Source organism: Bombus impatiens, unplaced genomic scaffold, assembly GCF_000188095.3.
Source record: "Bombus impatiens unplaced genomic scaffold, BIMP_2.2 scf_0406, whole genome shotgun sequence".
In the NCBI taxonomy this organism is placed as follows: Eukaryota; Metazoa; Arthropoda; class Insecta; order Hymenoptera; family Apidae; genus Bombus; species Bombus impatiens.
In genome coordinates, this window is record NT_176825.1 from 1,520,452 (window position 1) to 1,542,057 (window position 21,606).

General features: G+C 39.2%; 1 protein-coding gene across 5 annotated transcripts in view; it reads left to right on the forward strand.

Annotated features, from left to right (window-relative positions):
- The window catches only part of LOC100748882 (LIM domain-binding protein 2), a 138,243-nt gene that overhangs the window by 109,321 nt on the left and 7,316 nt on the right, over positions 1–21,606 (forward strand). For 3 of the 5 annotated variants that reach the window (XM_033321185.1, XM_033321187.1, XM_024368241.2), the window contains exon 4: positions 5,810–5,903. In XM_033321185.1, coding sequence (XP_033177076.1) covers positions 5,810–5,903 — 94 coding nt within the window. The remainder of the gene's footprint in view (positions 1–5,809; positions 5,904–21,606) is intronic. The other 2 variants (XM_033321188.1, XM_033321189.1) reach the window with 1 other exon arrangement.

Below are 21,606 nucleotides of genomic sequence, written 5' to 3' on the forward strand. Positions count from 1 at the left end.
CCTGGACGTCGTTTCTACGGCCAGCTGGCCGGTCAGCTGATTCCTGCCGGCGTGCCGGGACGCCCATTAGCCGCGCCAACTAAACCTATTAACTCTCACGACCTGATAACGACCGCACCCCGCCGCAACTCCATCGAAAATCCCGCGACGACGATGTCGCGAATACCTGGCTGCTCGTTCGTGCCCGTTCGCGCTTCTGCCCTCAAGTTTTACTGGATACAGAGGGTGGAGCGGTGAATTGGGACATGTCCGATCGGGGAGTTGTAAACGGTTGGAAATGGATGAATGGTTTTGTGAGTGTCTCGTGTGTCGATGCATCGGATGGAGGAGGTTTTGTTGGTTTACTGTTGACTGCGCTGAAGGTTGCACTGATTTCTTCGTTAGTTTCTACCTCGAAGGGTAGTTTCGAATATGCTTCGTTGTAATTAATATGTAATTGAAAGACTAGGTGTTTAGGTATCCGAGATGGAGAATATGAACAATGGAAAATATCCCAAAGAGAGAATATTGAAATAGAAAATATTTTAGGTATTTCTCTATGCATCTTTATATCTTCAAAATTCGCCTAAATGCATAAAAAAATGCATACTCCACTCGTTCCAACATTTCTCTAATAAGACAATCCATCGCTCTCTTATACATCGTATTTCTCAGGAAATTCTAGGAAACACAAATTTGCATAAGCGTCCTTAGTCTAGTAATTAGATTCATCTATTACCGCGTCCATATCTAACAAAGAAAAATGACCTGTCGCATACCGGGAACTGTCATGTACATTCTGATTTGCTCCGTATTAATAGATTAGACCCCATATCGTATACACATATACAAATTGATCTTTCATGTAAAAGACGACAGATTCTTTACTACGTGTAATGTTTAAATTCACCGTGACGCGACGTACGTGTTTTGATCATATAAAGAAATTCTCTTACTTTGGCATGCTTGTGTCTCAAAGAAGGTTTCCTCTGATTCAGGCTGGAAACTGTGACACGCGCGCGACTAAAAGTTTTTCATTGAACGGATTGGTCCCGTATCGGGGGAACGATCTGTCACGATCGTTGGCCGGAGAGAAGAGGAAAAAATTCCGGGGAGCGAGCGAACGAAGCGAGCTGCCGGTGTGCCGTGCGACGAATTAATTAGTTCGATCGTGGCGGGCACGTCTTGAATGAGAGAGAACTGGTGCGCTCCACGCGAGCCGGTTTCGGATTATTGCACGCCTCTACACCGCCGCGTACGTGCCTCACGTGAAATTACGTTGTCGGCTAAATTAGCGCGTTTCGATTCTGTTTTATGCCGTGCTGCGAGCTGAATCTGTCAACGAGTTCTCAGTGTGCTGCCTGTTAAAAGAATCCATTACTCTGAAATCACTGTCTTTTGTATTCTCTTTTTTCCTGTAATACCTCGATAGAACATGGATCGAAAATTTCTGGATCATTCGGTTGATTCTTAAGCTATACGACTTCAGTTTTACACGACTTCTTTTTTTGTTTCCTTAGAAAGAATGAGTTTCTAGTATCCGTGCTGTTAAAAGAATCTATTACGTTGAAATTGTAAAGTTCTGTATTATTTTTTTTTCTATTTTGACAAAAATTTCATTGATATACGAGTATAAAATCAATGACCTATATTTTTGAAGGTATAGAGATTTCGTGACGCGATGTAAATAAAATTTAAAAATACACGGCAAAAAATAATACGGTGATCGAGTTGAGCTTCGACCTATCGGTAACCGCATGTCTTTTATTATTAACCCCTCGTTTATTTATAAATAAATACATAACCTAGCACTTTTTAATATACGATCGATGTGTATTCGCACAGCTCGGATTAAAAAAAGCTGGGTAATTATAAACGAGCGTGTGTTAACCTTTCTTAACCTTACACTTTATCCTTAACCATTTCTCCTTCAGAAACCTGAAGTAATTTCATGGAAGAAAAAGGAAGAAGGATAGAGATATATATCTTTACGATTGTTCGCGATCCAGATGAATCAGAGACTCGAGTGGGACGAGAAATTTGTCGAGCGCGTCCCTGGTGAACCGTGCGCGACAGTAGGTTAGCCTTGCAACCCTTGAGCCTCGACCCTTCTGTGGTAAATTCACCCTGCTGTGTGTACACACACGTATACACGTATGAGGGGCTGTGACGTGTCGTCAAGTCCCACGGCGGCGATTCTCCGGAGACTGCAAAGGCCAAGTTCTTTCTGGCACGATCGATCTTCGCACCGGCATTCAGCATCATCGTGTATCGTGCCTTGTTCGTGTCTAACTGGAACTTCGCCGCTCTGTACCCTGTGCCCGATTTCGGATATTTATCGCTCGTTTTACTCTTTCCGCCAATCCACTCTCTAAAGAAGGAATTATTTTTGTCAAGGTCTGTTTGTTTTCTTAACACCATGGAACTTAATTCGAACGTTCCTGTTTATTGTAAATCATCCCCTGCGATGGCGAGCGGATAAATAGGGTAACGGTTATTTGTGTAAATTTAGCTAATTGTATTATGAAAAGTTTTATTTCTCTCTATTTTTCTGTAATATAAGATCATAAGAATTAGAGGATCGTCAGTTTTTTCTGCAACGTAGCGCTATAAATTCTTTTCTATTGAGGTTATTGGATGTATGAACAGAGGCACACGTGGATAAATTGTAAAGTAGAAAATATATTTTAATACAGAAGCGTAAGTACAAGTAGGAATATAATTTGAGCTGGTTCAGATCCGCACGCTAGCAGTGTTACCCTATAACTGAAAACCCCGAAGCCATCGTCGTCTGTTTACTGTCTATGGTCTGCCTTCGTCCCAGTCTATTGTCTATACGCTGTCGATAGCTTCAGTGCTTGAGAAAACTAAAAAGACCAGATGTAGAGTTTTCTTAGAAGTGGTGACCACTTCAACATTTTCTATACCGTAAAATTTTCTACAATATAGCGCCATAAATTCTTCCCAAATCTTTGCCAAAATTCAAACTAAACTTCTACCAGAAGACAATGTGTGATCGTTAACGCGTTAAAAACATAAGATCTTCGTGGCGATGAGATGTTGAGGAAGTTAAAGTCGAGATGAAATCAGGTGACCGAATTATTTGATCGCGATGCGCTTCGATGTGTATTGCGGCTAACACGTGTAACTTTAGCGAGCGCGTGAACAGCGTTAATGGAGCGGTGCCGATATTAAAATCGATAACAATTCCGGAGAACGGTGGCCCGCTTGTCAGTAGCCCGCCGCCAGTCAGTCGAACGCTAATATTTTGATGCCACCAATCAATTGTCCGTATTACGAGCGGGCATTACAGCGCAAATTCAATTTCCAAGAATTAGTCTGTCGTTTCGCGGTGCTTTCCAATGCGCTATTGGCCGGCCAACGTTTTATGGAAAACCGATAAGATTCGCGTTTTGTGCTCAGAAACCCCTAAAACTAGATAGATCGTATATATGTATACAAGCTCACAAAAATATTATCTAGTACGTTAAACACAAAAGTATTTAAACGGTCAATTATCCATTATATTAACAAGCCTCGATATTCAATGGGACCATCTTTAAATTATATTATGTTATACTTAAAGCGATCATTCGTATTGCAAATTAATCTTTTACCAAGTAGATATTATAACTTCTATATACATTTTCAAATTGGCTACACATTCGGTCGTTTTATATAACACATCAATATGTGTTACAATTGTTACATAAAAGTTTTCTATGGTAAATGTTCAAGTACTTCCGTGGGATAATGTGCATGTATCTTGGTTTTCGATAATTATCAGGATTCAAGGGGAAAAGATTTTATATATGCTAATGACTACGTTGAATCGCGATCAGCGTGTATAGCAACCTTTGGAAAGATACTTCGTAGTCGTAAAGTTTCGACGAAGTTTAGACGATCACGAGCAACAAGACGCAACACAGAGAGTCGGTTCGCACTGACACAAGGGTGATCGATATCAGTGTAGCCAGTCGATTCGTGACCCTCGAAACACGCTGTTATCGCTGCTACAGTGCAACGGTCTTTCCTTTGTACAATCAACTCTTATATTCAATTAGAACTTTGCGTCTGATATGAGCACACATATATTCGTCTATGTTGCAACATCTAACCATGAATTTATTACTTTGCGAATATCTGAACGACGAAACGTTCTTCCTTGTAAGATCGATGTTTTCTCCTCGAAATCGGTTAACTTTTTCGCCACGAATTTTTCTTTTAACAGCGATCACGCTAGTATAATAATATAGACTACAAATTACATCAATCTCTTTACCTATGTTTTTTCATTTTTTCCTCGTGTTTCTATCTCTTCAAATATTTGTTTTCGGGATACTTTATTGATAGAAAGCGTGGAATATGCAAAAGGTGACAAAATTGTATCGAATATTAAAATTAATTATTTAAAAACTTTCCATATTTTATAGAAAGAGAAGGATAGGGTTAAGTATAGTTTTTAAAATTGAATGCATGATCTCATTTATCATAGAATCATACGTACCAGTAGATTTCAGTGAAATTATAATAAGTTATGGATCTTTTTAAAAGTTTTATCGGCTATTATTCTATAATGATTTCGTTAATCGTGCCAGTTAACCGAAGTTTCTTCAAAAGAATTAGTTTTGTAAACTGACAGCGCGTATCGAGATTTTAGTCCCGGTTTGAACGATCGCGGCACTAACAGGTGTTTGACACGCGTGCAGATCCAAGCAACCGAAAGACATGCACGAGCTTATTAAATTTGATTTACGCTGTTAGTTCGGTCACGATAGGCATGATCATGGATGCTATTCCGGGTTGCACGGTCGTTACAATTTTTTTTCAAATACTAACAGAATAATGAACGATTCAGTAGCACGTATACCTTTTCTCGTAAGTGTGTGGACATTTTTATTCTGTTTACATTAAAGTATATAAACTAATGATAAATCGATGCTCAAAAGATATTCTTGTGAATTCAATACATGTATATCACACGAAACTAAAATCGCTTATCGGTAATATATTAAAAATAAACATACAATTTGTCCAACTATTAGTAGCTTTAAATATTATTGCTAAAATTAATCTTCATAGACTCTGTATTAATTTTGAAGAATCTTTTCTATCCTATCTATTGTTAGACGCACAAACGAACTAAAAATAATGAACTGCTCCCTAACATTTAACGCTTACAGTTATCGATCTTTCTAGTGTATATTAACTTTAAAAGACAAATTTTATCGTATATCGTTACAATATTCTGCCGTAGCTCTAATAATAAAACAATCTAATTAAATTACTTTTTATAAAAACAAGCAAGTGTCCACGTTCTTTTGATCGATAATTTAAATCTCCCGCCTTAGCGCTACACTCAAAGTTCGAATGAAGCGATCAAGTTCGACGAACTTTCAGTGAAACATGATCGACGCGTGTCTCTGCTGTCTGTACGAAGTTTCGTGCTGAAACCACGTCATAGTTGCGTCTTAACGTAGTCCCAATTAGACGAGCGACCGAAGGTCCGTTCGATGCGATTAGTCGGGACTATTGGAAATCGGTTTCGAGGAGAACTCAGTATTCTTTTAGTCGGAATAACCGGGAAATAGAGTATGTGTGTTCGCGATTGTTGATCCCCCCTCGGTGAAAGTCGTAAGTTTGGTGGGCCGCGAATCTGTGCCACGTTCGACGTGTTTCGTCGATTCATTGGGCCGCTTCAGGCGGCTTACGAAAGTCCGACGATGCATGTTGAACTCCCTTCGGTCCACATGCATGCGACACGCGACCCACACCAGAGAACACACTGTACACAGCACACCTAACATGACCGATCGGTCTGATCTGACAGATCGTTGCCTGTCCCCAGGAGGCATACTCCGTACTTTGGCCAGCCGGACTACAGGCTCTACGAGTTGAACAAGAGGTTACAGCAGCGTACAGAGGTGAGTTTATTCTTTCTACCTTTTACTCTAATTTATTTATCTTGCAGCTGTAATTATAAGACTTGCCCCATTGAACGGTCACGTTTCGTAAATTTATAACGAGACCACTGTTCATGAGTATTGGAACGAAATATTTTTTGTATACTATCGTACTAGTTATTCCTACTGTAGAAGTTAAAAATAAGTAAATTACGAATTTTAGACTACGGCGAGAATGCAAAATTGCATAGAATGCGCATAATATGGAAAAATATGTAAAATATTCAATGTACCGTGGGTAAAACAATTTTCTAGCGAGTTTCTATCGTTTTAAACTATTCTCGAATTTGCATAAAAATCCTCAGTCTAGTAATACACGAATACGCGATACCTTGCTGTTTGTAGCATTAGAAATATCCAATTAGCTAAAATGACTGGTTCCAGGATTTCTGTCTTAGCTATTATTAGAAATATATAGGAGGTCAAACGGGGGGTTTTCTAGAGACATTTCTAGTTTCGTGCATATTTCGTAGAGACAAAGAGTTCGCGCAAAGGTTAGGGAAGTTCATTAGTAGATACGGTAACCGATTAGACAGATGACTAGGTATTAACGGACGGGAAAACTATGCGGATGATTAATTGCTTTCCGTTTGTGCAACCTTGTTTCTGATCAGATTGAATTACGAACGAGCGGAGTACGCGTTCTAACATCGTACCTCGAGCGTGGTTTCCTTTTAGAAGCTGACACAATGATAGATCTATCTTGTTCGATCAATGTGTTTTTCTTTTCACCGTTTTTTTAATCCCATACATGGCAAAGAATAAAAAGAAGGAACATTTGTATTTTTATCGTATAAACTTCGACTGAGATTGGTTTGTCGAAACGACGAGCGTATTCATGATTTTAACCCTTAATGCTATCATAGATCGAAGTTCATTGCAATACGCAGTACAAATTTTACTTTAAAAGTGCCCATTAATTTGAGTAAATCAACGAAATTAAATCGTACTTGGAAATGTGTTATAAATTCGTAGTCGGACCTTTTGATATGAAAGCTTCGAGCAACAAGCATACATCTGTCTTTTTCTCTCAATGAAAGATATTTTAAATATTGCAGCCGATATTGCTATTGCAAATTCTTCGATTAATAAAATTAAGCAAGTGGATTTCTGTTACTTTTTGTTATTCAATAGCAAATGAGAAATAGGAGAATTATTGCTTGCAGTAGTTGCAACGCTAAAACACGATTCGTACGAAGTGATAGCCTTTAAGGGGTAAATCGATGGAATTCGCGGAAACACGATGGGAGTCATACATGAATACGTGGCACGATTCCATGCATTATAAAATTTCCTGGCCCATACAACGCGGCTAGATAAACTTATTCTCCTTTCAGAGGTGCCTGATAATAGTGATAAGATACAATCCTCGTGAATCGTGGATTATCGTTGGCGCACATGTCTCGTTCCTGGACTATCGAGTTTTCCGTCGATTTCAGACAAGCTGAATTAATAGACTCTTTGTGGAGAGATCGCTCGACTTCATGCGATCTTCGCGGGCAATCGCCGTTTGGAATGTATCGAAGACGAATCGCGTCGTCGCTCTTCGCCCGCGATAGTCTACGCGGAAAGTTCGATAATCGATTAAATCATCGGCTTATTGCATCTTCGTCAATGGGAATTATATACGGTGTCCTATTATAAGCTAATCTGTTATTGGAAATATTTCGATCGAAATTTTCTTTCGGAAGTGAATCATGCCAGGATATAGGAAAGATGTTACTAGATGTTTTTAAGTGGAATCATATAATTGTTAATACCTTAATCGATGTAGTTTGTTATTTCCTGCTGAAAGGTATCAGTCTCAAAATAAATTACTAATTTGTTGGTTTTATTAATATTTTAATTTCAATGGCAATGATATTAACGTTGATTCTAATTTCAAAGTGGCACTAGTACAGTTCGTAGGATGCCTACGTTTCCTGATATCATAGATGAGATTTTTGTTCGAAGATGATAACAAATAACGAGATGAGTCGCGATATCATATCATATCACGTGTGACTTTATTGAAAAATTTTTCGAGTCAATTCAGCGTCTTTGGATACTTGATATTACACGAACATCTAAACGAATTCGTTACGTTGGTTATGCAGCTTCACGAATTTTTGAACAAAGTAGCGTACGAAGTGGTATGGCTGAATTTGTCAAGCGGCTTTTTCTTCTATCCGGTATACTTTCCAAAATATTTCCGATAATGAATTAAAATCAGGCACTCTGTATCTGCTGATCTTGACAAAGTTAGGAGAAAAGGTTAGGGCGAGTAAAAACATGTGGAGACGCACGAAATTCTTCACGGGAGTGATATGAATCGAAAACTGGCTCCGAAGAAGTATCGAAACCACTTCGAATCGATTAACAACCCACGTCGAATTGATCACAGCGCATTTGTCGCGCTAAGAGGCACGCGAATGTTTTCCCGTCCTTCTTTTTGCGGTGAATCTCCAGGAGCCCCGTTTTTCTTTGGGCGAACAGTGATCAATGCGCCATTAGGACAAAGCACCGTGAAAAAAGAAGGAAGGAAAAGAGGCCGGGGTTAATGTGTCTTAATGAGCCACTGATACTTGAGCAGCGCGTTCATTAATCTCGGAGAACCAAACGGATACAACCGGTCTTCGCTTTCGAGATCTCGATATTATCGGTCCGTCACGTCGGTTTACGTTTGTCGCGTGGCAGCAATCAGCATAAAAACCTCGTTGCAATTAACCCCTTCGTTAGATTGAGCTGTCTACCTTTTTTTGCCGCTTTATACGTGTAAAAACGTGCGATGCTTGATCGCCGTTGAAAGTAAATTCAAATAGAATTAAGGTGTCTGTCGTCAGACTGTTTTTAGTCTGAATCTTGGCCTGAATATTCGTTATAAACTGAGCCCTCCAGCAACCAAACTGATCGACCGTCGATTAACTCCACTTTTTATGAATTTTTAATTTCATTATATAAATACACGATTAACATTCAGTCGCCAAGAAACGAATCAACTTCTTTTCATCCCTTTTCTCCTCACTTTCGTGCGTCTTTTCTACAATTGTTATTAACATCCTTATTAAAATTATCATGATCTTATTTTCGATCTACTTTGTTTCATTTTTTAAATACCTTTACGAATCTTTCTATCGTTGTCTATCCAACTTCGAAGCGAGTAGTTCATTCGAACGAGCCACAAATATTAATTCCTCTGGATGATGCTCAATTTCGGCTATATGCTCCCGAAGTTCGTTTCGCTCCGTTCAGCTGTCTAATTCACGAGGAACCTAATTTCTCCTTTGTATACTCTACGACCTTGACCAGTCAGTATTGAATAAAATATCATCGTAGCTCGGTAGAGAGCATCGGTAGATGATGATCGAGTCGAGGAAAGTCATTAGTCACTCGAAAGCTCGATCATTATTAGCTGGCCGAGCATCAAGGCTATCCAAATGTTTATCTATCATTTATTAAGCCTGCGGATAATTTTGCTCGACTCTGGCCCACATACGCCCGTGCCGCTTCTCTTCTTCTAGCTTCCCTCGATTTTCTTTTTTACTCACAATCCTTTTTTGGCCCCGCTCGGTTCTCTCCCCGCCAACTCTCTTCTTCTTTCTTCGCGTCATTCGTTCATCCAGCTGGTTGTTCACTCTCGGTCACTCATTCGCGAACTCGAGCAAACGACGTGGCGTGTCCCTGCCTCATAAATCATGTTTTCTCGCGTTATCGTCAGATCTCGAGCGTGTCAGCGTGCGTGTGCACGGTTCACCACTGTTTCTTCGCCGACTTCCGTCAGGCCCGTGCGAACCCTGGTCTGGCGCCCTACGTTTCATTCCTACAGCCACTCTCTCGTTTCTTGGCGATCCGTCCACGCATTTGTCACTCGGACATGCCCCTCCTGGGACCAACAATCTGCCAACGAAGGCGCATGGTGCATTACAACACTTCGACTTCTATTTTTCGTGATTTCATTAACCCATTAAGGATCGAGTAGTGTAATAACGTGAAAAATTTTACTGGAACGTTATTGAGAGAATATAAATTATTGTTTCGTCGGGGTACAAAAATCTATTAGAAATACACAAATTGGTGGCACGAAAGAAGTTCTATAATTTGAGGAAAATATATGTATCTCGTTACAGCGTTAATGATATTCCAAAATATATTCGTATAGCGCACATAATATATTTATAAGAATTTCAATGAATGTCCGAACACTTTCGCGATTCACTGTATATTTTGTGTAACAGTCGAGGATTCTCGAAAACGAAGAGATACTGGTGAAAATGTAAAGATCGAGATAAAGCGCGAGTGGATCTTTAGTCGAGCATCTGTTCGCGTACGTCACTGCGAAGTTTGCCGTAGTTTCGCCTACGTTGGGGTTAGATTCGTGTCGAGAGGGTGTCAGGGGGTTGGTTTGCACGGAGCGAGAAGGAGTGAGCCCGGTTGAGCCGGTAGAAACGAGGGAAAGGGCGTAGAACGCGGGGCGAATTAAAATCAGCATCTACGCTGACTCGGTTATTCTCTATCCTCTTTGTCCCGATTTTCTCCTTTTCCTACTAGGTTCCCTCAAGATAGAATATTCAGATTCACTAATGTTCACGCGAACAAATAACGAAGTATCGAAATCGTTCGATGTATTATGGCAAAAAATCGTTCGGCCTATCATCGGTTTCACCATTAATTCCATCTCAAATGTTTTGGACTCTGCGAGCTACGCTCCCATCGCACCGTGCTCTATCCGATTGCGCTATAAGCTTCTTTCAAGCTTATGTTTCGACGTTCGGAAACAGTAGATTTGAGAATTAATTCGTGAATGTCTTTAGACCATTAGGCGAATCGATACTAATTTTACTATTGCAACTATTTCATTAATGAAAAATTCAAACATACTGAAATATCCATTCAATAAATATATTAGCAATATTGTGGTACAGCAGAGCGAAGATTTGCAGTAAAAATAAAAGACGCGCTTTTGTTCATTTGATCGCTTACATTACTATTTATAGACTTAGAAGGAGAATAATTTTGTAAAAATACTTCGCTCTCTTTAAATACATGTTAGATGGTATTTACGCTTTAGCGCGAAAGTCTTGGGACACCTCAATATCTAATTATTAAATTATGTATTTCAATTTTTACGTATGTTTGCGGTTTTACGATTATGGTTCTATCTAATGACAGCTCCAAAATCTGAAATGAATTATTCTATTACCTAGAACTTTCTTCGTCGTATCTTGAATAAAATTCACGTTCTTTTGTATTAAGACAACCTTCTTTCTTTCATTTTTGCATCTTAAAACTAGCTTACCATTTCAATTGGTTAATTCATTTTATTCGAAGGCTTTTTCAATTGAAACGTTGCATTTACACAAGCAGTAGTTTGCGATATCCGCCGAATTCCGCCTCGATCTGGTAGTACGCGATATTATTTATTTACAATTACTCAACTATTGGCGTTTCACGTTGCTACGAATCAGCCTTATTTTTGTAACGGTGAGGTAAATTTCATCGGTTTTGATCAAATTTCTAATTAGCATCAGCCGAATTTCCAGTGAAATTCGATCGTCGAACTGGAGAATCGCGAAATAATTGCGAAATCCCAGCGCAACCTCGGCCAAGAGGTTTAGGTTGCGATTATTCGCAATTTTTTTTTTTTTTTGCTCCCCCTTCCATGACTGTGCGGAAGCTCTAATCTCAACATATAGAGAAATATTGCACGCATTCCGCTTCACCGTGTTGAAACTGCAGAGCATTTCTTTCCTGACCGAGCTTCGTCACGTTGCATGGAATAAAATTCGCCCAGGTCTTCCCTCTTCGTTAGCCACGTCAAAAATACCAGATTTGCCTTCTTTTTCTTAATTTTCCTGACAATAGAACATGCGTCTTTCGGTTTTTGGAAATTTATTTTAGTTTGCTTAAGCAATTATTCACATTTGGAAACGCTATTTTTTACGTAAATGACCTTTGAGGTAAAAAATATCTAATCAGTTAATAACTATAAACTCCTTGTAGGAATTGTAAAATATTTCATACGCATTTTGTTATAGTCTGAGAAAACACAGCGTAATTTTTGTTATCTCATCTGACTCAGACGTAGAAATTTAGAAATATACTTTAAAAGCGTTCAACAAATGAAATATCGACTTTTTGATCCCTCTAAATGGAAATATTTTTACGATAGACAATGATATACACAAAATGAAACTTGCGAAGCGACTTCATCGACAGACAAGAAAAGATTTCCAACGACGATTTGTTCGAAGCGACCGGAAGTTGTACATGCTTTCTCCTTTCAATACTTTCTCGTGGCGTTATTTTCTTCACAAAACTAAATTCGAGTACCTGTGCTCTTCGAACGGTATTCTATTTTTAATTACCCAAAACAAATGGTCTGCTATCATTCGTATCAACAAACCATTCTCTGTTACTGTATTTTTTTTATCGATAATGCGTTGAGCTTAAAAGTTTTAATCACCGGTAAAAGCGTTCGTTATTTGGAAATTTTTAATAGAAAATCGCGTGTGCGCGCCGAGGAACTTTTGAACTTTTTCCATTGTAGCGCATGCCGAAGGAAATAAAACTAAATTCGATAAACGTCAGGTCCGGCGAACGAATAGCAAATTGAAACTGTAATTAAATAGAATCTCTCCCCCTCTACGCGCGGTATCCGGTGTATTTTTTGAAAATCCATATGCAAGTCGTTGCGTGTCGATTGATTGTTTAATTGCTTGTGGACAAAATTTATTTGTCGCTCCTGTCAAATAGATAATGTACGCTGTGTTGCGCAAGCTATTCATCGTCGTACAATTACCCCGACTGTAATTCTATTTGGAAGTATCATCTTGCAATTTTGCATGTATTACTTTATTTTAAAAATATCTCTATATTTTATATTTTTTTCAACCGTGATAGTCAAGTCTCTTTACAATGCTAGCGAGATTTTAAAATGTTTCAATAAAAATTTCCTGTAAGTGTTTGTATACTTTTGCGAGCATTTCGCGGGCGAAATAATTTTCGAACGATACCGTGACTGATCGAATTCCGATTATAATTGTAGAAATGCTGCAGAGTTGTAATTTCGTGACATATCGTCGAGATCAGGACATCCATTTTCATCGGTGCACTTTGACGAATACGAAACACATTATCTGCCATAGGATACAACGCTTTTTCATCGTGACAGATGACATCTACATTCACCTTCGCGTGTTTCATACGCGGAAGTCGTTCCACTTCCCCACATTTTTTGTCCTCGCCAAAATAATCGTATTTCGTCAGGCTAGCGTGACCCCTCAAGACACGTCCAGCTAGCAAGAAAAATGATTTCGTCTATTTCGTAATAACAATTCCGCGGCAACTTTCATCTCGTTCGTCCAACAATATTTCGATGTAATTAACGTATATATTTAATTAAAAAAAAGTAAATACATTTGTCAATTACATGCTAGTTTGTTTTATATAAAACAACAAGAATTTAATAAGTATAATAGCGTAATTTTGATTTTACAATGATCAAACTGTATCAAGTCTGTCGAATCATAATTTGATTACAAATATCAAATGTTTTGTCAAGGATTCATTTCATCTGCAGCGATTCAATACGCGACGAGCAACATTATTACGAAGGAAATTGTGAAAACTCGGGGATTTCACAATATTTCGCGATATTTCCTGTCGGACCTGATAATTTTTCCAAGGGGGCGGGAAAAAAGCACGCGTTGTAATATCGGGAAAAGCGAGGTGAAATTTTTAATAATGTCCAAGTCGTGGCTCGAAATTTCTAATTTGAAAACAAGCTCGGCCTCCACGGTAGCATTCGTATGGCGACTAAACATCACGGACGCCGGCATTCATCGTGAAAATCTATATTGCACAGGCCTGCAATTTTTTTTTACCTTTGCCGCGCCCGCGCTCTCTATCTCCGTCCTCGTTCCGGCGTCGCATCGAAACAGACGAAATCACGTAAATCTCCGATAATAAAGCTCTGATGAGAAATTCCATGCTCGATGACTCGTTTCGTGAAACACGGCGATCCTGCTGTGCGTCCCTTCAAACTTCGCATCGTGATGTTTCGTTGAATTCGCGAGAGCCTTCCAAACAAGCCGTATGTCTGTTGAACATCGCGCGGGAATTCTAATTTCGCAAATTTCACGCGAGATCGAGAAGAAAATAGTAACAGGAGGGATAACCGGAATATTAATTCATCGTCGATAAAATTTTCAGGAAATGGAAAGCTTATGGAAGGCCCAACCATCCGTGAACCGTTCGTTATTTATTCTCATCGACTAATTGCTGTTCACGTTCTCGAATACTGGCATGCTTGTTCATGTTTTTGGTAAAAAATCATGCGTAACGTTCGATCGAATTCCGAGTTTACGCGGTTCATCGAGGCGGATGAACGACGAACGAAATGAAAAGCTCGTATACGACAGAAAGAGATAAATTAACAGTGTTTGATACAACGATAGCGTTGTTTTGATCAAAGAAAAGAAACACATTGGTTCATGAAAGTATTTGAACACCTACCGTGGAAAATTTTCATGTCTATATCGTATGTATGTGTTACGTGAAACATTTAAAAATTTCATTGATACTGCAGCCAGACACGACTGTCGTAGTTGGAGTCGTCATATTTGAAATCGATCCGAAAATAAATGCGCAAGTTACAAGATAGTTATTTCAACCATATATTTAGCAGAAAATTAGCAGGTATAAATCGTGATAAATGTTAGATATGATTCCTCTACATATTGATGTTAATTAATACAATGGATAGTTGATCGTTCAAATATCTTGTAATTTCTATATATATAGATATAGATATATATATATTTTCAGATCTGTTTCAAGCTTTATCACCATAATGATGATAGATCGTGTCTCATAACAGTGCTAATGAAATTTAGACACACGTAATATATTCATAGAAGGTGTCTACAAGTGTTGGAATACTTTCGTGAGCCTCTAATTTTGAAGACGAATCGCACGGTCAAAAAGGACTCGGAAATTGGAAACGGAGAAAAACATTATTCCAGTTGTTCTTCCTGAACATATCCTTCGAACGATGCTGTTTTTCCTCCTCTCTAGATCGTCAGGTACACGTAAGTAAAGGGCGGCTCTGATGTTTACATAAAACTTTTCCCACTATGCCGCGGGAGGGAGAGAAAGTGATGGAACGTAGAAAAACCAGTGGGAAGGAGGAAAAAATAAGAAGATACGAAAGAATAGGTACGGGCCTGTAAACGCTTTGCAAATTTTTCTTCCCGACTCGCGTCGAAAATTACTCTGCAACACTGTTCAAAAGGTGTTTTGTAAATTAACCGAAGGACAGGACCAGGACATTTATGCAAGATGATTGATTTGTATTTTATCGACGAAGAATTCAAGGTGATGATGTGTTCCATTAGATAATTAGACACTAGGCCTTATGATCATTATTCTCAAGAAATATTACACAGAATTCATACGCACTTATTTCAAAAACTGTTTCTACGTGAATTCGAAGATCGTTTCGTTGGTTTTGTGCTTCGACGTTACTTGTTGGAGAAACGCAAGTATTTCAGTATAAAATGGTCGTAGAAGGGAATAACTCGATAAATTTAAGTTTTTTGAAAATACGCGGTAAATCAGCGATGTTTTGTAAGAAACGTAGAAAGAATAACGTAGCGGTTACGTTAATTTGTCTCGATTTACATTAACCTACATAGCTAATGTTCTTAATATTTTTTATACATTCAAGAAAGTATCAGTAACGCATTTTTTTTTTTTTTACTTAAGGCATATTTCTTATTTGGGATTAGTTGATAGAATATCGTATAATAAGTTTCTTCTAAGAAGAACACTTGTCGTTTCTTCTCCCTGTGCCTTTCGTTAGTAATCCATTTCAAACAATCTTAAAAAATGGACCAATAATATTATCTACGGAGACGAACTTTTCAATTGCGAAACACCTATTCCGGTGCTTTCGTTCGAGTCGCGGAGCGAAAATAACGCGGAGAAATTCATGCAATTATTCATCAACGCATCCGCTGGCTGTCCCGCGCATCGTTCATTCCGAAAAATATTATCTCGTAGAAAATATTCGCATCGATCAGTAGTAGTAGAGAGAGGGAGAGAGAGAGAGAGGAAGAAAGCCGAAAAGACAAGAAAAGAGAAGAGAATAGTAGCGGAGAAGAGAAAAGAGAGAGAAAGAGAGAGAGAGAGAGAAGCAAAGAACGTTCAGCCGAAGGAAAGGAAAAGAAGAGAAGAGCATCGAGGATCGGGGAGGGAAGGTTGAGAACCTCTATGGGAGCCTGGGTAATAAAATGAGGGCCCCTGCTCTCCCCCGGGGGTGGGGCCCCCTCGATAACCCATATTGTACCCCCCATCCCCTGGTTCTCCCTCCCAGGCTCGCCCCTCTCGCCGCCGCCCCGGGCCGTATATACTCCGATCGGCCGGAAGAGTTTTGTCCCAGGCCGACTGTCCAGAGAGAAATCTCTCCGTATCTATCCCCGGCCTAACCGGTGCTACGAAATTTTTCAAAAATGATGGGCGTGATCCCAGGAATTTTCTCGAATTTTCGATATAGTTATCCACGCGATGCGTCTATGTTTTCACGGTTGAAACGATTTTCGTAAGAAATTGGAGAGGTGGAGCGCGCCGACAATACTTTCCCGCCGGCGTATATACACGATCATATACCACCCCTAGTCTCCCCACACCCCCCTAACAACAGTAGGGTGGTACAGTCCGGGTGAAAAGCCAACGGCAACCCCGGCGCAGTACAGGCTGCACAAAGAGCGACGCCCTGCCAGGCGAAAAATGGAAGGGAAAAAATGCAGCCTGGAGAGAGGAACGAGAGAAAAAGAGAGAGAGAGATAGAAAGAAAGAAAGAAAGAAAGAAAGAAAGAAAGAAAGAGAGACACGCACAGAGTGAGAGCAGGGGTGTAGAAGAGAGGGAGAAATTATTGGTGGTGAATCGTTTCTAGGACGAGGATCGGGAACGATTCGGATAATACAAGGTGCCGGCTATTTTCCCTCTTATTTTCTGTTTTCTATTTTTTCCAGCTTTTCTCTTTTCTTCCCTCTCCCCCACTTCTTCTACATTTGATTTCTTATATTATACATGGTGGATATATTTGAAAATTGTCGGAGTTGTTGCAGAGAGATGGGATAGGAAGGTGGAAAATTAAAAGAACGGACAAGACACGGCGTCGTGTAAGACGTATCGGTAAATCGATGACAGCAGAAGTATTTATTCATCCACGATGACAATTTTAAAATAGATCGTAGGTACCTGCTAACGTTAGAATTATGCCGGATTCTTTCTCACTTTCGAACTGAAATTTTCGAAGTGCAATTGGGGAGATTCGGAATGACGATTCACCTTTCGTTAGGGTCTTTCTACTGTTTCTCTTTTATTTCTTTTCTCTTAGTTCTCCTACAGTGTATCCACTTTCTTCCTCGTCGCGATGACTCTAAGTCTTTTGAAACTTTGCTGATTTGTGAAGAGGTTCCGTATAAATATCGGATACCTTTTAGTTTCGTTGCGACTCTGATTTCCGTATAAAATTTCGAGTTTTCTAAAAACTGGTTCTCTTTGTTATTGATAATACGTTATTATCATAAAGTTGATCAGTATACATAGATACGTAGAACACAGGAAAAAGACATAAGTCTATCTTTATCGGTTTTCTAATTTCGATGCTACTTGATGGCTATGGGGGAACATTCTAATATACTTACTATGATTGGAGAAAATACTTGTTAGATCCAAAGATAGAAAAACTTTTTAGGGATAGCTGATAAATCTACGAAGTTCCTTAACAAAGAAAAGGTATAACGTAACGAGGATCAATATTTTTTTAATGTCCAAAGAAGTGACAAAGATAAAGGTCTCCTATAGTATATGCGATACGAACATAATAGTTTTTTTACAGTAAACGCTCAAATACTTTCGTGATCCAGTGAAAATTTTGTCGAAAGTAGGAGAAATGTAAAAACGTAACGAACGAGAGTTCGAGTCTGAATTCACAAAACCTAACTTAATTTCTATTTTATTTGGATTTTCGGGTTGTCCGGCTTTTCCGGTTCGTTTCCCTGTCGACTCGGTTATTACGATGCAACGACGTCCCGGATTTTCACGTTTTTTCCTCTTGTTCCTCTCTCTTTCTCTCTGCGCCAGGATTACTTCGGCCTGGACAAATTGAATTTAACTCCGGCTAATACGCCGGCCAAAAGAGCGCGTATTACGCTGCTTTGTCCAGGCACATCGTGGAAATCAGCGATGATTTGTGTGTCTCCGGCGCCGCGACGCATTTTCCTCCTTTTTTCCTCACCGACAGAGGATCGAGATTGAATTTCTTGCCCGTTGTCGCGCTTTTCTCCGGCTATCGCTGCGATTTTTTGCTCCGTCCACACACGTACCATCCCCAGTTCCCGTGTTTCGAAAATCGATCCAAACAACTTGTCATAATACCTAGATACGGTTTCCAGACTCATCGCGAGTCTCACGATTATTTTTAACCCTCAAACGATTTTTTTTGAAAATAATAAAGCATTTCGAAATTCTCAGTACATATTTCATTTTCTTTCTTTCTTTAAATTTCGAGTAAAATACATAGGCAAATGGCAAATTACTTGCCGTGAAAATACAATAAATTACATGGCTCGTTGACTGCACAGGATATTTTCAATCTTTCCAGACAAATTGCACGAATGAAAATAAGGAAAAATATACCCTTTAAAACGCTTTATTAGAAAATTATAAGCAAATATTGAAGCCAGCGCGAAATACATGTATTAGGCGTGGAATTTGTCATTACAGGATATGAAAGGGACTCTGTAGTACGATATTGGAAGCAACTACGCGTAAAGATTCTTAAGAAATTCGAAATATAGAAACTGGGTACTACATCGATGTCAAATCTGTATGGATGTATTACGACGATATTTTGATGTGGAAATTTAAATATTTTAACTAGTCGCCATTATTTATAATATAAATATGTAAAGTGCATACACGATCGATCTTTCATATTTCGTAACGTAGAGCATTTCAAATTGCGTTTAATATTTGTTTGTAACATTATAATAAAACATACATCTATAGCCATTATTTTTCTTCTTTTTTTCCATCTTTTTTTTTTTATTGGCGATATTCTGAATTTAGAGGGATATGCCCACTATATATATTCACTGGCTATGGACAATACTTATAATTAGACATTCGTATTATAGTGTCAAGAGACGGAGAGGAAGATTATAAAATAAAGATTAGTCTATTTCCAGACAAGTGTACTATTTTTCCATGTACTTTGTGATTTGACGTTTAAATACGTTAAAACGAGAACGCCGTATATTTAAATTTTAATTAAACGAAAATTGCATTGCAAAGGATTGAACAAATGGAGGTAAATTTGACCGCGAGATTACGGAGGTCTCGTACTTCCTCACGATTTTTCTACCAAAAATTAATAGTGAAATCGTTCCTTTTTTCTTCTGTACTCGTCTTTTGGGAATTCTTTTTTAACGCAGTGGAAGATGCTCGCGGGAACGTTGATTTTGGTGTGCGTATATCAATTAGAAGAAGATTTACACGCTACAGGCGTGCGAAATGTAGAATTATACTAAAAGCATGGTCGATTCTTAAACCGCGCGACGATCGATTCTACCGCCGGAGAAAGGTGATTTAGCGAGGAAATTGTACATTGTCAACTATCGATTCGGCATAGAATCTAACGTTAAATATCGTTGCATTATTTCTGCAAAAGTAATTCAGCTTTAACCTTCCATCAAACTCCGTGAGCCTTTCTAGTCGAAGTTTGCAGTTGTGGATCGGTCAAGTTTTCACGAATTTCTCGGTTGTTCGGTTCACCAATAAGATTCGAGAATTCGAAACTTGCGGACGAGTGTTTTACTTACGTTGTTCTTTGCGGCTTGTTGTTTTTAGTGATTTGCGCGGGCACGAGTTCGCGTTACGTATCGATCTAACTTCCGCGTAGAGAGAATTCTGGAGGTACGGCACTTTTGATTAAAATTTTCAAAAAGTTGCCAAAGGCGAGCAAACTATTTTTTGAGGGAAGGGGGCAAATAGTTACGCGTTAGCTTTTTCTGTAAAATATATAGTTAAAAGCTTACACGATTTCTTTGATGCAAGTTTTATACTTTCCACTATTACTGGATATTCTTTGGTCGAAAGTGTAACAAACTTATTTCTACTCTTTATCATTCGCGCAACTGTTCCAGACATTTTTCTCCTTTTTTCCAAAATTAAATCACCGTTGGTAATAAATTAATCATAGTACGAATTTCTAACGATAGTAATGACAGAGCTCTGGCTGTTCTAAATAATCGTATCGCATATGAGTAGCATTAATATAGCTGCAATCATACTAGGAATAATGATAACTGTAGCAAGCGAGTTATTACGGCGTTTCCAGAAAATTACCGACACTTATTCGTAACGCCAGCAGCTTTTGCCCCGGATGTAAGATCGTAGCTGGGATACACCGAATTTCTCAGGAAAAGTGCTCGAGATATTACTTAACGTTTGGCATTCGTCTTCCGTTCTGAAGCAGGTTCCTTCCACTCGGCGTCGTTTCGACCGGCGTCGATCTCTCGTCTATTTTGATCGACTCGACATTCCTCCCCGATTTTAGCCGGCTATGGAGCTTCACGCTTGCCAGAAATATCAATTTGCGCGAGAGTGGCAACAGTTTGCTTGATTTGGCACGGCGCGGCTTACGTCCGAAATAAATCTTCGCGGGCTACACGTGGACCTCCCTGAAAACTGATTGTCCGCTAGTTCCTCACGCCAAATGCGAGATCAATCTGTTTCTGTGTCTCGTTATTATATACATTTTTATCTTCATTCATATCGATTCATATTAATGTTAAACAAATAATGTGTATACACTGACAGAAGAGACTTTAAAATTCATACTTGTGTATACTAGCTACGTTGATAGTAACTTTGTCGTACTAAACATTACTTATCATGTCATTGACAGTCATACATACTATATTCATTCAGGATTTAATTCTTCTTGTCGATTATAATCTTTTTGCTTTCAAAATTGTAGTGTTTTTTGTACTGCTCATCCTTCACACTTGCTTTTGTCGTCCGCTCTATGTAGCGCACGCGTTATAGGAACAATTTTGAAGAATCTACGATAAGAATGAAATAATTCAGGGCATAAAGTCGAGTACTAAAACCGACCGTAACTCGTACTATAATAAGAAACTATCAATCACGAAACGATCGAGCCCATATCTCAATTTCGCAATCAAAGATTCCAAGGTCTCCTGCAACGTTAGAAAATTGGGGTAATTTCCCAGTTCCTTAAAAGGACGCATATGGTTGAAAGATGCGCAAGCTCGAGGATTAGAATGAAAAGGAGGGAAACAGAGAGGAACAGAAGGTGGGGGAGGAAAGGACGAGGCGAAGACAGAGGCCGCCTATACTCGTCGCTGAATAACGCATGACTGTCTGGCTTGAAATTATAGCATTTCGTCCCCTCTCACTCGCAGGAACTACCCCTTGGCTCTGGACGCGCTTGTTCGCTGCGCTTTCATTCAATTATGCATCCAGCTTCACCCACACCGCATCTTCTCCCTCCCTGCCTTCGCTCTTATTATTATTTTTCCGCGCGTGACTTCGCTCCAGCCGCCTTTTCTTGCCGTCTTCGCAAAGTCCGGCGTCGTCGCAAACTCTGAA